Source organism: Fundulus heteroclitus, unplaced genomic scaffold, assembly GCF_011125445.2.
Source record: "Fundulus heteroclitus isolate FHET01 unplaced genomic scaffold, MU-UCD_Fhet_4.1 scaffold_66, whole genome shotgun sequence".
NCBI classification, from domain to species: domain Eukaryota; kingdom Metazoa; phylum Chordata; class Actinopteri; order Cyprinodontiformes; family Fundulidae; genus Fundulus; species Fundulus heteroclitus.
The window spans coordinates 1,041,953-1,056,742 of NW_023397099.1; the positions used below are offsets into that span (position 1 = coordinate 1,041,953).

Genomic DNA, 14,790 nt, shown 5'->3' on the forward strand with positions numbered 1-14,790 from the left:
CACATGTGAATGGGTCAGTTTGTAGCTTTAAACTATTTTTGCATTGACTATCACAAAACTGATTCTTTCACAACCTTACAAAGGTGAGCCTATTGATCAAAAATGCTCACTGGTGTCTTTAATGAAGATTTAACAAGAAACTACTATATTGATACTATAAAGGTATATAGGACCAGTAGAAAGCTGGCCCAGCACATTTGACCTTGTTATATGAACAAACACATACAGAGAGCTTGTTGCACTAAAGCTCTGAAGGAACTGGTAGAGGTATCCTTATAAATAGCAGTGAAATGTCCCTTATGAGGGGTGTGTCCATTTGTAATCCTAAAAGCCTGTAGCTGATGTGAGGTCAGAGGTCATCAGGAAGCACACAGATAAACACACAAACAAGTACAAAATCAGAAGCTCTACTGAGGACAGAAGGAAGTATCTTCCCAGAGGGATGATTGGTTGCATCTTGTCGATCTGGGAAATACTTGTCATTTAAAAGCTATTAAAGAAAAGACTTGCTTGATAAATAATAAAGAAAGTAAAAAATTTTCAGCCAAAGGTTTAGTATTTTGTTAAATCATTTGTGGGATCAAAATGCCACGGCTCACCACAGAATGCTGCAATGAAACATGCACCATTCCTGCAAGCTTAGAATCACTGCAAACAAAAGCCCAGTGACTGACCGGGCCAGTGCCCCAGTCCGTACACTGATATGCAGGCAGGCATCGGAGATGCACTGAAGACACTATTTCCTGACATGGTTCAATAATGGCACCAATATGGCTTCCTTTTTCTTTTAGAGGAATGAATGTTAAAACACAAACATCTTTTATTGAGATTTAACAAAGCAAGCCAATACAAAGTAGTGCAGAGTTATGAAAAGGAAAGAAAATAACACATGGGTTTTAAAACAACCATCAATCCAACAACCCTACTAGTATGAAGTTGGGGCTACCGTGCAGCGTTAGGGTTTTTCGTCAGAATGACTAATTTGTCCGCCAAATACTTTGATTTGGGTCTCATACAAACTTCTTATATCTTTTTGTTTAAAGGGGCCTAGTCACATAATATAACTACAAATTTCTACACCAGTAGCTCACTCTGGTTGCATACAAAGGTTTTCCATTTAAATCATTGTTTCCTGTTGTCTTATTATTATATTTTATTTCTATTTCACTTTGTTTTGGATGTATTTGTTAGTAAACTTAGTAAACAAAGTGTTTTTGTGTATATTTACCATAACAAGAACACATGACCAGAAGTTGGAAATCATGCATGCGCATTAGGTAAACAAGGAAAAGCTATGTCTCAGTGACCAATCCTCTCCTTGCCTGTTCTGTCAGTATAGGTGGACAACCATGTCTTATTCAAAGTGGTGGATATTTCTTTCTATCCTTACCTTGCGTCAAACATCTCCATAACTTTCTCCTTAACCTGCTCTGTTACTGTGTTCTCCAAAAAAAAACTAATGACCTTACAGAACAGCACACGTTTGCTGAAATTACATTGCATGTTGAAGGACTTTGATATTTCATTATCATTCCATTTCAAAACTATGCACTACTTTGTGTTGCCAAATACAAAACTAACAAAGAAAATGTTAAAGTTTGTGGCTGTAAAGCAACTAAATGTGAAACAAGCCCTAAAAGTTGATTCCTCAGAGCCACATAGCATTTTTCCATAGCATAGTTGCCCATGACGCTAAGCCAGAAAACAGGTGTGCAGAAGGACGTGACAGGTGATGACAGTAATCAGAAAAGGAGACTAGATGGTGTACAATGGCATAAATGTCATCTCCTTTCTAATCAGCTGACCTGTCTTCCCGTTTTGACGTTCAACGATCTAAAAACTTGGAGCGTCCTGCTAGCATTTTTATCGTATCTCTTGACAAACTGTCCATGAAGACAGACAGTTTATCTGAGACAGACTAGGAGTATAAACAGCATAATCCCTTCTAAAATGTCGGTGTCTGTGGTAACCGACCGTTCTGCAGCTGATAAATGTGCAGCCCTCGCTGTGTCTCTCAAATGTGCTTTAATTAAAACAGGTAATTGGATGTTCGGAATGCGTGAATCATTTCCCACAGCTAATTAACCTGCGTGCAGAGGAAACGTGCACTGCTGCTGCTGCACCAGTGGCATTGGTGAGGCACTCGATAAAAAATTTTCTATAATTAGTCTGCATTTGGGTCATTTCTTTCCCAATGATTTACTGGGAAATTAGGATTGACTGGGTGCATGTCTGACGCAAGAAAATAGTAAAATCATACTCAGTCAGATTGATTATTTGAAATTTCAGAAACAGCAACAGTCCCAGAAATAGTAACCTAACTTATATCACAGGTGTAGTGACGTCTACACCAGAGACAGCCTGTCAAAAATACAAGGAGACCATACAACTAACGCCTACAAGGAGACTATGTAAGCCTGGGATTACCTTAGGAACAAAGAGGCTATTTGAGTCATTGGCCTGCGGACACCTTCTGCTGTACCCCTCACCTCTCAGAGTCATGCAACGTTACAAATGTAACTATTTCCTTTTGGGACTTTTATGTTCATTTGATTTCTCTTCTGTCCTCGAAAGAGCAATTTTAGAAAAAATTAAAATGGACAAAAGCACAAAGACAAGCAAGTACAAACTCTAAACGCTAAACTATTCTGCTATACTGTACCTCAGTTTTCATATGGCTAGTGATCAAAAGAAAGAGTCCAAAGCTCAAAAACAAAAAGCAGCTTCATCTCCCACGTCATGCCACAATCACTCCTGGTTCACGGCAGAATTCAGTCAAAAAGCTCCAGCTGTCCGAGCGGAGCTCAGAAACCGAGGCAGAGATGTTCTACATTTTGTCTTGTCGTCTGTCTGCCTCTTCCCTGCACATGGTGCGTTTTTTCTGACCCAGTCAATACTGTTGCTCAGGCCACCCAGGATTCCCTCACTGGATGAGAGCGCAGGAAGACGAGCGGCTGGATCGGCAGCGACTGAGGCTGCAGATCAGAGTGGCCCCGCTCTGTGTAGTTAACCCTGTCTGACAGGACCTAATCCCTGCAGCTGATCCTTAATCCCTGCTGACCCCACCTGCTCCCTTTGCTTTTCATCTCCGTCTACTGCTTATTTCAGTTTATTTTTCCTTTAAATGTAAAACGCACACTGCAAAAGTATAAACCCCCTAAACATTCCCAAAAAATGCATAACTGTGCCAGATACTTTTATTCAGCCCTCTGTACTCTAACACCTCTAAATAAAATCCAAAGCAACCATCAGCAGTATAGTAAAGGAGTTTAAAATAATCTCAGTATAAATCCAGCCGTTCTGCGGCAGACATGGTGACATTTGCAGTAGTGGTTCCACCTGATAAAAAAATTCTTTAATGCCTTTGTGTCATACAAAAACTAGCATTTACATTTCCACTTTATGACTTTGGAGCTGTACTTGATTTAAATCACATATGTAAGTTCAGGCAAAAACTTACTCCCGAGACCCTCTGGGGTTAAAGTGGTTAAAAATAAAATGCTATATTACAATAAAAGGTGACCGATACAAAACACACCACTGAAATACTGAAGACATCAAGAAAGTGAGTTAACGCTAATTTTGCCTTTAACATGTTCAAATTTAATTTTTTCTAGGTATTTGCTAGTTTGACCGTTTATAATTTTATCATACAAATGAAAAACTATAAACTTTTTCTGCATAAGTTTATATTCATTTTTATTCAACATGTGACCGTTACTGCATCTGCAACATTGACCTTTCTGGAGGCCGAATGCTGAGTCAACACTTTACCCAAGTCATCATCATAATATCGCACCGGTACATTAATAATTATGTTCACGTTTGTTGACTCTTCTACGTTTAAACAAAACACCCTTTTTTTGCAGTTTGGCCGACAATTAGTAGTATAGTGGGCAGCAATGCAATGGGTGCAGAGATAGGAGGCATGTGCATTTGATACTGACAGTCTTTAAATTGATCTCTGATCTTTAGCAACCGACTTGATCAGGTCAACGAGAGGCTGAGACATCATGAGGGGCAGGTCATGCTGGGCTATAAACGCACATGTTACGCCTGGCAGGTTAAGCTTTTTGCACCACAGCCCGACAATCTTCCCAATTTCATCTGTTTCTCTCAGCCAAGCCCTTCTCCATTTATTCTTAACAACACTGTCTACGGTCGATATATCCGACCCTTCATCAAGAAAAAGCACATTCATGCTAAATTAGTCTGAGCCAGCGTGTTACTCTTCTTCATGTTTTAAATAAAAACGTAATAACCAATAAGGAAGAGATCACTGGTTGGTCGCCTGCGTTTATTAGCTGAGTTACTGGAAGTGAGGGAATAACTGACAAATGACATGCCCACAGGTGGAAATATCTCTCATTAATATAACGACAAGATGGACAGGCAGTGATACACACTTACAGAGGGAGTTATTCTCAGATGTTTGAGCCGCAGCACTTTCTGACTTGCTGGTTGACATATATCCAAAGAAAATGCTTGACCACCACTACTTTTATTCATGCCGTCTGTGGCCAGTTTGAGATGTTCTTCCAAAAGTTAAAATGATTAAACGCCGACACATCTCATATGGGTAGATGTCTGCTTTGCAAAGACCCACCCCACTATCTTTCTGATTGGCTAATGACCCGGCTTGACCAGGTATCATTGGTTGAAAACAGCTTCAATTTAAAAACTTGAATAAAAAAAGTCTAAACTGGACCAAGTGGATTTCTTTTTTGCTCTCATTTTCCAATTGACGGAAATCCGTCAATCAAGCGATGGAGAACTTTAACCCGTGACCTAAACTGACAGCCTGGGCATAAGCACAAACGGAAAAGGGACCATGAGGTTCATTGTAACTCTGGAGGAGCTGCAGTGTTCCACAGCTCAGGTGGTATCTCAGGACAACTGTCAGTCATAAACTCCACAAGTCTAGTCTTAATAGAAAAGAAGATTAAAAAAAACATTGTTGACAGGCAGACACAGGAAATCACGCTTAATAATTGGTGTTTGGGTCAAGTGAGGCTCAAGACCGTTTATAGGCAGCAGGATCATGCTGTGGCAAAGCAGTGACAAGGAAGCTGGTCAGAGCTGATGGGAAAATGGATGGAGCTAAATACAGGGTGATTGTGAAAGAAAATCTGTTAGGGGCTGCTAAAGATTTGAGACTGGGGCGAAGGCTCGCGTTCAAGCAGGATAACAACCCTAAACATACAGCCAGAGCTACAATGAAATGGTTTAGATCAGATCACGTACATATGTTAGAACAGTCCAGTCAAAGTCTAAGCCTAAATCCAATCAGAATTATTTTTAAAAGAACACTTTTAAAACAACATCATCATTCAAATTGACAGAGAGCTTGAGCTATTCTGCAAAATGGATATGCAAAAACTTTCAGCCTAAAGATGCGCAAAACAGGTGATGATGCATCCACAAGCAGCTTTAACTGCAGCAAAGGGTGGTGCTACAAAGCCTGGAAAACAGATTAACACCACACCTTTCAGATATTTATCGCACTGCTTTGTGTTTGTCAGTCACATAAAAGCCCAATAAAATACAGCACAGTTTCTGGTTACAATACCACGAAAAGCGAAAGTTAAAGGTGCACTGATCATTTTTGAGGTACATTGTATTTGTTTCACAACATCCCCCTTTTCTAGCACATTCAGACTACACAACGCAGGCAGAGAGCTCATCCTCACAGAAGACACAAGGCGTCTGCAGCAAAGAGAGGCTTCAAAGAAATTGTTTCAAACCAGCTTCCTGGTTTATTTTTGTCATAAAGCAAAGGCGACACCTTTTCTGTGCATGTGCAGTAGTGCAACAAAACTAAATAAAAATCACAAAAACAAAGCCAATACATCATGAAACCTTTGAAATAACAAAGTGTATGATTCTTTGGTGAGAGTACCAGAAAGATGGTGCTGGTGGCAATGTTCCACAAAACAGTTTTGCATGAGCAGGAGTCATTGAGAGATATCTAAATGTGCGCAAATGAGTGATTAGCAAGAAATGCCAGGGATGCACTCAAATATGAGTATATTTCAGTAGACTGGATGTTTTATATCTTCTAGAAATGATCCCTTGCAGCTAATATGCTAAACCTACAGTCTTACTTGACAGGACTGTGACGCTGCTAAAGAACCAGTCGTCTTCACACCTTAGCTGTGAATTTCTTCACTGCGCTCTTCTGGATTTGAGTAATCTGATGTCACTGTGATTCGTGCGGCTCTACAACTGCGGCAACAGACTGGAACAAACTAATTATGGGAAAAAGCTCTAGGAAAACAAACCAGAGCTCATGTTGTCAACAAGGCTGCTATTCTGGACGACAGTGTGAGCTTTGACTTTTCTCGGACAGATGAAAATCAGTGGCTAAAGTGGCTATGACATCAGTGTTGTTCCAGGAAAAAAAAAATCAGTTGCCATGGATACTTATTTTGGACTTGAAGGAGCTGAGGGTTAGTAAAAGCTTTCATCCCGTCTTGCTGAGTCTTGTTGTGAGCATAACCTGAAGCAGGTTGGATGTTGCAGCAACACCGTTAAGGTCGCCTCTTGATAATTTATGTCACAGCCAATGACATTAAGCTGGACAGTGTTTACAGTTATTGGGTAAACAAATATAACACAGATTAATGGCTGCTCATGTTGGCGAGATTCATTTAATTACTGATACAGCCACATTGTAGTGGGACTGGTGTGTTCCTTTTCTGTTTTTTTATTGCTCGCCTAAAATATTTATTTTGGTCTCACATGACAAGCCAAACGCTGGGATATCTGATTATTTCTAGAATGCATAGTCCACTGCAAAAGCATTCATATTTCTTGAAATTTTTTTACATCATGTTACAACCACAAACTTCAATTTATTTTACAAGAAGTTACATGATAGAACAACTTAAAGAAGTGCACATTTGTGAAGGGTAAAGAAAAGGACATATAGGGTTTTTTTTTGTGTTTTTTTTAGTGTTTTTTTTTTAATGGTTGTGTTAAGGATGGTATGCAATGTTAGTTTTACTATACAGATGGTGTTTAGCATGTAGGCCAAAAAGGTTCAGTTTGGTCTCACGTGACCAGAAGATGTTGTTTGATGCTTGCAGTTTACCTACATGCCATGAGGTCAACTGCACAATAGAACAGGGGTTCCCAAAGTGGGGGTCTGGACCCCTATGGGGGGTGGGGGGGTCGCGAGTTGAGATGTCAGAGAATATCCTAATTTTAATTTAGCAAATCAATGCCTTTCATCGTGGAAAATTATAACCTGACTCTCGCCAGATGGACGTAGTTCCACCGACCTCCACACAGCGTCAACACATCCATCTGGAATCGCTGCCATTGGGAGGGATTTCAATACCACATAAAATGGACGATACAACAATGGCGGCTCACAGCGAGAAGCAAGGGTGACCAGACAACCCAGAAACCCTGTTTTCGATTTTCTGTCCCCTGGCAAAAGCTGTCCCCTGAAATGTCCTCGATTTCAGTGTATCATTATGGGGTAAAAAAGTTTAACGCAGCAAGAGATATGAACCCGATCGTGCCACTGTCCCATCATAGTAGAAGAACTGAGCTGAACACACCTTCCCCGCCCCGCTGGCGTTGCAGATCGGGTAAAACAAACCAACCCCTCAACAAAGATGCGTTCGCTTAGCAAAATCAGAGACATCCCTGGTTTTCATTAGAGAAATCTGCGGTAACATTGATGCTGTTATTCCATCAGTATAGACCAATCGTATAATATAAATTCTTTAAAAGAACACCACAGAACGGCTTTAAAGGCTTTTGATTGGAGAAACAATGGTTTCGGTTTTGATATTGGTTTCAATGTGCGCGGTTGAAGTAGCACGTAAGTAAAGATGACGGACAAGTGGTTTATCCAATCATATGCAAGGATTTTTGATAAGGCCCCTCCTTCTGAAATACATCTCCAATGGAGCAATCCCAGATGGATGTGTGGAGTTCTGAGGTAATAAATCCATCTGGCGAGAGTCAGGTTAGGAAAATTATACTTTTTCTATTATCCAAATTTTTCCTCGCAGCAAATATGCGAAATTAATTCTAAAATATTTAACTCCTTTGTGGCCAGTCATTTATTTTCTTTAATTATAATGGTCCTAGAATGATTTTTTGAGCAGACATTATGATAATAAAGTCATAATATTAGGTGTACAAGAATGAATAACATTGAAAATATAAATTCATAATATTGCCAGAACAAAGTCAAAATATGAGAATAAAGTTGTAATATTACAATAATAAAGTCGCACAATCATTTCAAAGTCCTGATACTAACAATTATTTGATGTTAATGTGCTAAAAAAAAATTATTTTCTTATTTATAAAACCAGCACCAAAATATTACTTTACAATAGGCTCAACATTCCTTATTTTAACACAGGGGGATGACCGCGCTTTGTTGTAAGAGCTCTCCTAAAATTACGCGAAAAGGGGGTCCCCAAGTCTCTGGCACTGTTATTTCAGGGTTCACAGGCTGAAAGGTTCGGGAACCCCTGCAGTAGAACATTTTCTGACTTTGTTTAAACAATGGGGGTTCCTCTCTTGCTACTCTTCCATAGAGGGCCACATTTATACATCACATAAAATTCCTACCTGAGCTTTGGGTGTCTACAACTCTTCCAGAGATCCCATGGCCATCTTTGCTGTTTTTCTGATTAATGCTCTGCTTGGCCTGCCTCCCAGTTTAAGTGGAAGGCAGTGTCTTGATAGGTTTGCAGTTGTTTTGTGCTCTTTCCATTTTCAGCTACAACAGAGCTGTATGAGATGCCTGTTTTCTAACCTAACCCTGCTTTAAACGTCTCCACAACCTTCGCCCTCACCTGTCTGATGACAAACTTCATGACAAACATCAACAAACCTATGAGGCCTACACAGAACAGCGGGATTATAATGAGAATAAATTAAATACAGGTAGAACCCATTTACTCAGGATGCCGATTGCACAGGAAGGAGAAAGTAAATGAGGCAGTATAGAAATGCACACCACACATTTTACTTTTTTTATTTGGAACATTTTTTTCTTTTTTTCTGTGCTAAAATTATGTAGGTTTTTTTTTCTTCCAATTTTGAATCATACACTACATTAAAATAGACCACTTATGTTGGTCTATTTTATATAAGTTTGTGATTGCAACTTAAAAAATGTATAAAGGGCTTGAATGCTTTCATTAAACAGATTAATATCTGTGTTAGAGTAGCTCCCTCTAGTGGTATGATTATGCCTTTAAACATCATTTGCTGAAACCGCTGACTGGTGAAATGAGTCATCATGCTCTTTAAAATCATGGATTCCCATCGTTTCCTTAACTGATATCATTTACCACCTGCCAACTACCTAATCCATATAAAGAGAGCATCACCTCCCTGGCATGAACATTCTGCTACCATTCTGTCCTGCCTCCATGATCAGGAGTCACCGCAGGTAAATTATAGAGTAAGCCAATGGAGGAACGCGTGACTTCCTCACTCTCATACTTAACAATTATCCTCATTAAAGAGTATAATCAAGATTTAAGCAAAATCAAGCTAAATCAATCAGCTGCCAAGCTAATACACCGTAATACAGCTTTAAGGTAACTAAGCAACCATGCATATGAAGCTTTTTAATCAGCATTCTCGTCTGTGCTTAGTAGAAACCTTTTTCTCGTCAGGCTGGAATTAAACAAGACCTGCATGAATCACAAAAGACACATCAGACATCTCCTCAAACATCCAGAAGAGGGCGCTGTGACACCACAACAAAATCCAGGAGTAGTTACGTAAGACCTCGGTGAAATCTACCAGATTTTATTTTTTTTTTGCACAGCAAGGCTCCCTATTCATGATCTTGTGATGTTCTGTTTTTATGAATGTGACAAACAACCCAGAGCAAGATTATCTGTAAATTTGAGATTTTTTTAGAGAAACATCAGTGCAAGTAGATAAAAGGTTCCATTAAAAGTAGGAACTACAGTCTACTGAACGGTCTTAGATGAACAATTACAACATCTCCTACAGGGTTTTAACAGAGAAGATGGTCTAGAGTTGTTACATTGTCCTTTCCTAATATATCAAGATATACTTCTCCAAATAAAACCATGTTAAAAAAAGCAAGATTAGATAAATCCAAGGGGTCTGAACAGACAAAGCTACACCCACAGTGAGGAAATGGATAGATTTTTATCAGCTTGTAAACTCAGTAGCTCAGACGTACTCAGTGAGCTTCACTGCTGCCTCTCAATCCAGTTTAAGACGGCTAATCTGATTATTCTGCAACTGAGAAATGTCTACGGCTTTAATCGGGAGAAACGCTGCAGAAGTGGTGCCGTTTTTGGTGTCTTTGAACTGCTGCCGCTGTTGCAGTTGTGATACATCCTTATACAGCTGAGAAACAACAATAATGAGGGACATGGATGCTCAGATCACTGGAGACAGTTATGGTTTCACTTGCACTCTACCTGCACCTGAATTACCCCACAGAAAGAAAATAAAACATATTTTATTCTTCTATTCTGCAGAAGAGCATAAAAATTAGGATCTGGCCTCATTGCATGAGTTTCTACAGTAACCATAAACAGAATGGCACAGGCACAGCTCAGCAGTAACTCACCTATTTCATGAGCCTTTTACTTCCCTTATGGTAACAAACAACATTCTCTGTGTTAAAGTAATCACACCCACTGACCTATTTCCCATTTGAGGTAAATGAACACGTTTGCAAGGCTCTGTATTTCAGGCTGCAATCACATTACTAAAAATGCATTTTGAGGTTCAGGTTCAAGCATGACATTTCCTTTTGAGGTCCCTTTTATCAAAACTGCAAGCCCAGGGCAATATAAATGGCATCTGAACCACACAGAGAGAGTCTGCAGGTCCCTCCACAGACCACTATAAGATTCCCAGGTTTGTGTGAGTAAAGAAATTAAAACAAGGAAACTTGATTTACAGAAATACTGTGTAAGGATAGCTCCTATCCACAGCTGCATAACTCACACAGGAGGACAGCACCTAACTCCTTGTGAGAAACCTCTAATTTAATATCATCTTATTTTCTTGTAATGTTAAACTGTAGATCCCCAATTCAAACAAAGCGGTGCAACTGAACCAAAAGGAGTATGCATATGAGTGTTTGATGGAAAAATGTAATCTGATCTCAGTTATCCCCTCAAGTCTGCTAAATAGTAAAGACCTGAAATCTGATCATGTGTATTATTTAGAGGCCTTCATTCGTTTACAACAGAGGAAAGTGAAAGTTCCTCTGTGTTCTGCAAGTCAGCAGTATGCTGAAAAACTACAGGGCAAAGAGAGAGCCAGGCTTACCCTGGCTGTAGCTGACCCCTGGGCTGAGGTTAGAGGGGGTGGTAATGTGCTCCCTGTTGGGTGTTTGGAGGCCCGCCTCCTTCTCCTTCTCCTTTTCCTTCTCCTTCTCCTTGTCCCGTTCTTTCACCTGCCGTTGGCTCATCCTGCTTGGGGTCAGAAGGATGGTGTCATCGCTGTACGTTATAGCAGCTTTAGGCGGGCACAGGAACAGAGAGGGGGAGGGATGGGGACAGAGATGAAAACACAGGACATTAGGCCATCTCTTACTTACAACAGAGAACATCTACAGAGGTCCTCCTGTGGAGTACCAGTTTGGTGTATCCCCCTGTTTCACAACCCAATTTGATAACTTGCATAACATTGATTTTTATCTACGTCTTATGACTGGAAACATGATGTTTCATAGAAAACGATACGGTGACTAAAGTGTCTGGCAGCGTAATAGATAAGGATAAAATTTAAAAATACAGTCAGTGCTGTGGGTTTCTCAAAATGTCAGAATGTTGCAGCAAGCCAGATCTGAAATCACCAGATCGTGAAGTTCGTATAAACTGCTGACTTTTCTTGCCAATTCTGAGCATGCAAAAACATTAGAAATATATGGTAAACAGAGATGATCTTCATTTAAAAATGCTTTCTCTACAGCTGGTTGGGAGATAAGTAATTATGTGTTGTCTTTTAAATTTATCAGGCTGTGTATGTCCCACCATTCACCAGTATAACTGAGGAAACACTTGGGGGCGTATTCCCAGGGGACTCGGGTCAACTGAGCAGAGAATGCCCAAAAATACCTCACCCACTTTCCTTTGGTTCACTTTCAAACTGCACATCTGAAATATGACTAAACATCCTGGATGGCATGCTGTTACAATAGTTTGTTTTTTGCTTTCCAGTACTAACAGCAGGTGAGGCAGCGAGCTATCCAGCTTATTGCTCCAAATCCATGAGATGAAGCAGCAAATGAAAAGAGGACAGAGATGGGGAGAATACACAGTGGTACGTGGACACCGAACGAGAATTTCAAGGTTTTCAGACCGCCGATATATGTCTATAAATATGACATATATAGTATCACTTCCTCCCTTTGGTTGGCCTGATAGTCTGCTTTCTTTCTGTAAACAACCTGCTTCATGGTTCAGCTCCCATCAGCAGGTGGAACAGAGTTTACTTGTATTCCGGTTTGGTCCGTTTAAAGTGGACCAAACGTCTGTAGTGAGGAAGTCCCATTTAACTACACCTGGCATGCTATGAATGTCGTGTCTGTTAAGCAGCAGATTGCAAGCTAGGTAACCAAGCATATATCCTGACTAACAAACTAGCTAAATACAGCTTGTTAGGCTAGTTGTAGCTCAGGTTTCTCTGTTTTAAATTGTTGTGTGAAAACCGTGACACTCTGACCATGGCATTATTACTGAAGGTGAACAAAGTAAGAATCTCATATCAGTCCACTATTAATCCTAACTTAAAAACAAAAGTAATAATCATAAAAAGGACATTTAAAGAAGTGGTGCAACCAACAATACCACTGCAGGACTAATCAAAAAATATATTTCCTTACAAAAAACAAATAAAAACATTTCTGCAGGCTCAACTCAATGGTGGCAAAGAAAGAGCTTAAGCAATGAGGACACTTTGAATGCCCCAAAAATGTTTGGGAAAGAGTTACTACTCTCACTTTCTATAAAGTTGAACACTTTCCTCTGTTCTGTTTGGCTCTAAATACCAGCCCTGAGCCCACTGCTGACTGTGTAAAGTACCCAAAGCCCTTCCCGTGAAAGGTCGCTGGCTTACCAGAGGCGGCATGATGCTCTTTCAGCTCTGCAGGGTGCTTGTAATGGGAAAAGGGACGGAGACAGAACAAGAAAAGTAACAGAGGAAAACAGACAGAGCATGAAAGAGATGCAGGGATTAAAAAAATGTGTATTGGAGGTTTTGGATGAAGAATAAAGGAGGGAAAGGAGAGGAAAATCATGGGTGTCCACCATGCGTTGTTGACCAGATGTTGGCAGGGTTGCGTGCAGCGGGGTTGGCGACAGTGGGCAGCATCAGCAGCGGCAAGTGAGGACGACAACAAGTGACATCAATTCCAAAAAAAGAAGACAAGAGACAAAAACAAAAGAAAAACAGACATTAGTTTAACTAAAATGCTTGAGACAAAAAAAAAAAAAAAAAAAACGGTGGCAGAACATAAAAAAATAATGACCTTGGAGGGTATAACAGTGGATTGTGTTAAAATAAAGATGAATAAATTAACAGCACAAACTAAAGAGACATATCCTCTGTAACAGCTAGAAATTCACTTTGATTCAATTTACCAGCCTGTCAGAAAGAACTACATTTGATAGAACTGAAAAATAAGAAAATTTATTTTCTAATTTGTCCAGCTAAATAAATAAAAGTAGATATTACTGAGGTTATATTTGTCAATGACAACATGAAAGATTGCTGCTCATGCACTTGAAGCTATAACTTAGTTGGTAATCATGTTCAGAAACACTATTATTCTGGGTAAAATCAGCAATACATTATGTATTGACCTACATAATGTAGTCAATACATTATGTATTGAGAAAAAGGAGGTAAAAAAAAAAAAATCAGATCTCTGTGAGAGCTACAGGCCTGTAATAACTGACTTTTCACTGCTCTTTGCACTGAAGAGCAGTGAATGGCAGGGAGTTTTGGTCCTGCTCTCACCCCCCTCTATGCCTCAGGTTCCGGGGGTGTCAGCTTATCTATTGCTTGTCCCACACGGCAATAATTTTGAGGTGCTCACGTAACACCAGTGTGCGTGCTAGTTCCTTGTTAGTTTCCAGTTGCTGGCTATGCATGTGCACTTCTAGTGTTTATGTATCCGGTTAGCTTAGCGGTTAGCTTCGGTGTTAGCCGTTCATTGTAGCACTGCTGCTCTCACCGTATACTTTAAACATGGCTAAGAGTCACAAGAAGCGAACTGCGTTCATGTTTATGAGAGGAAGAGAAAAGCCTCAGTAGAAAGAAATAAGACCAGAGTGGATTTGGGAGATTTTTTTCACATGATCCCTCTGAGGAGCAGAAGAGCAGGTAAAACAGTCTTGCGCAGGCGCAGTTTTTCAAAAAGAGACTGGGGGCTATTTTCAGAAAAATCGCCAACCCTAGCTTTAAATTACTTCAGTTTTAATTAGATCAGCTTAATTCAGTCACCTTCTAGGAAGCAAGTTTAACACAGACTTTCTTGGGAGGTCAGGCAAACGCAAACAGTGATATTAACCTTTTGTTGGTTGCACTTTATGTTCAGCTAGAATTGATGTCCAACTCGACAAGCTTTTCTCTTGAATAAGAATATTCTGATTAATAAAAACAGTTCAGTTTCTTGTTTTAAACAGTCATTGTTTATAAGCATCTTGATCTACAGGGCATTTTTGTTGCTTGTGGTTAATGCAGAGAAAAGTCAAAATTAAATCACGATTGCAATTTTGGTTGAAATAAAACGAAATTTAGATTTTTGGT

The 14,790-nt window shown here is 39.8% G+C and overlaps 1 protein-coding gene across 13 annotated transcripts in view; it reads right to left on the reverse strand.

Moving 5' to 3' along the window:
• Nucleotides 1–14,790, reverse strand: part of osbpl8 (oxysterol binding protein-like 8) — a 108,463-nt gene that overhangs the window by 41,116 nt on the left and 52,557 nt on the right. For 4 of the 13 annotated variants that reach the window (XM_036133668.1, XM_036133672.1, XM_036133669.1 and 1 more), the window contains 2 exons: nt 13,096–13,132; nt 11,305–11,493 (listed from right to left, as the gene is read on the reverse strand). In XM_036133668.1, the coding sequence (XP_035989561.1) occupies nt 11,305–11,493; nt 13,096–13,132 (226 nt within the window). Of the gene's footprint in view, nt 1–2,662; nt 2,970–11,304; nt 11,494–13,095; nt 13,133–14,790 lie in introns of those variants that run through there. The other 9 variants (XM_036133671.1, XM_036133674.1, XM_021324946.2 and 6 more) reach the window with 5 other exon arrangements.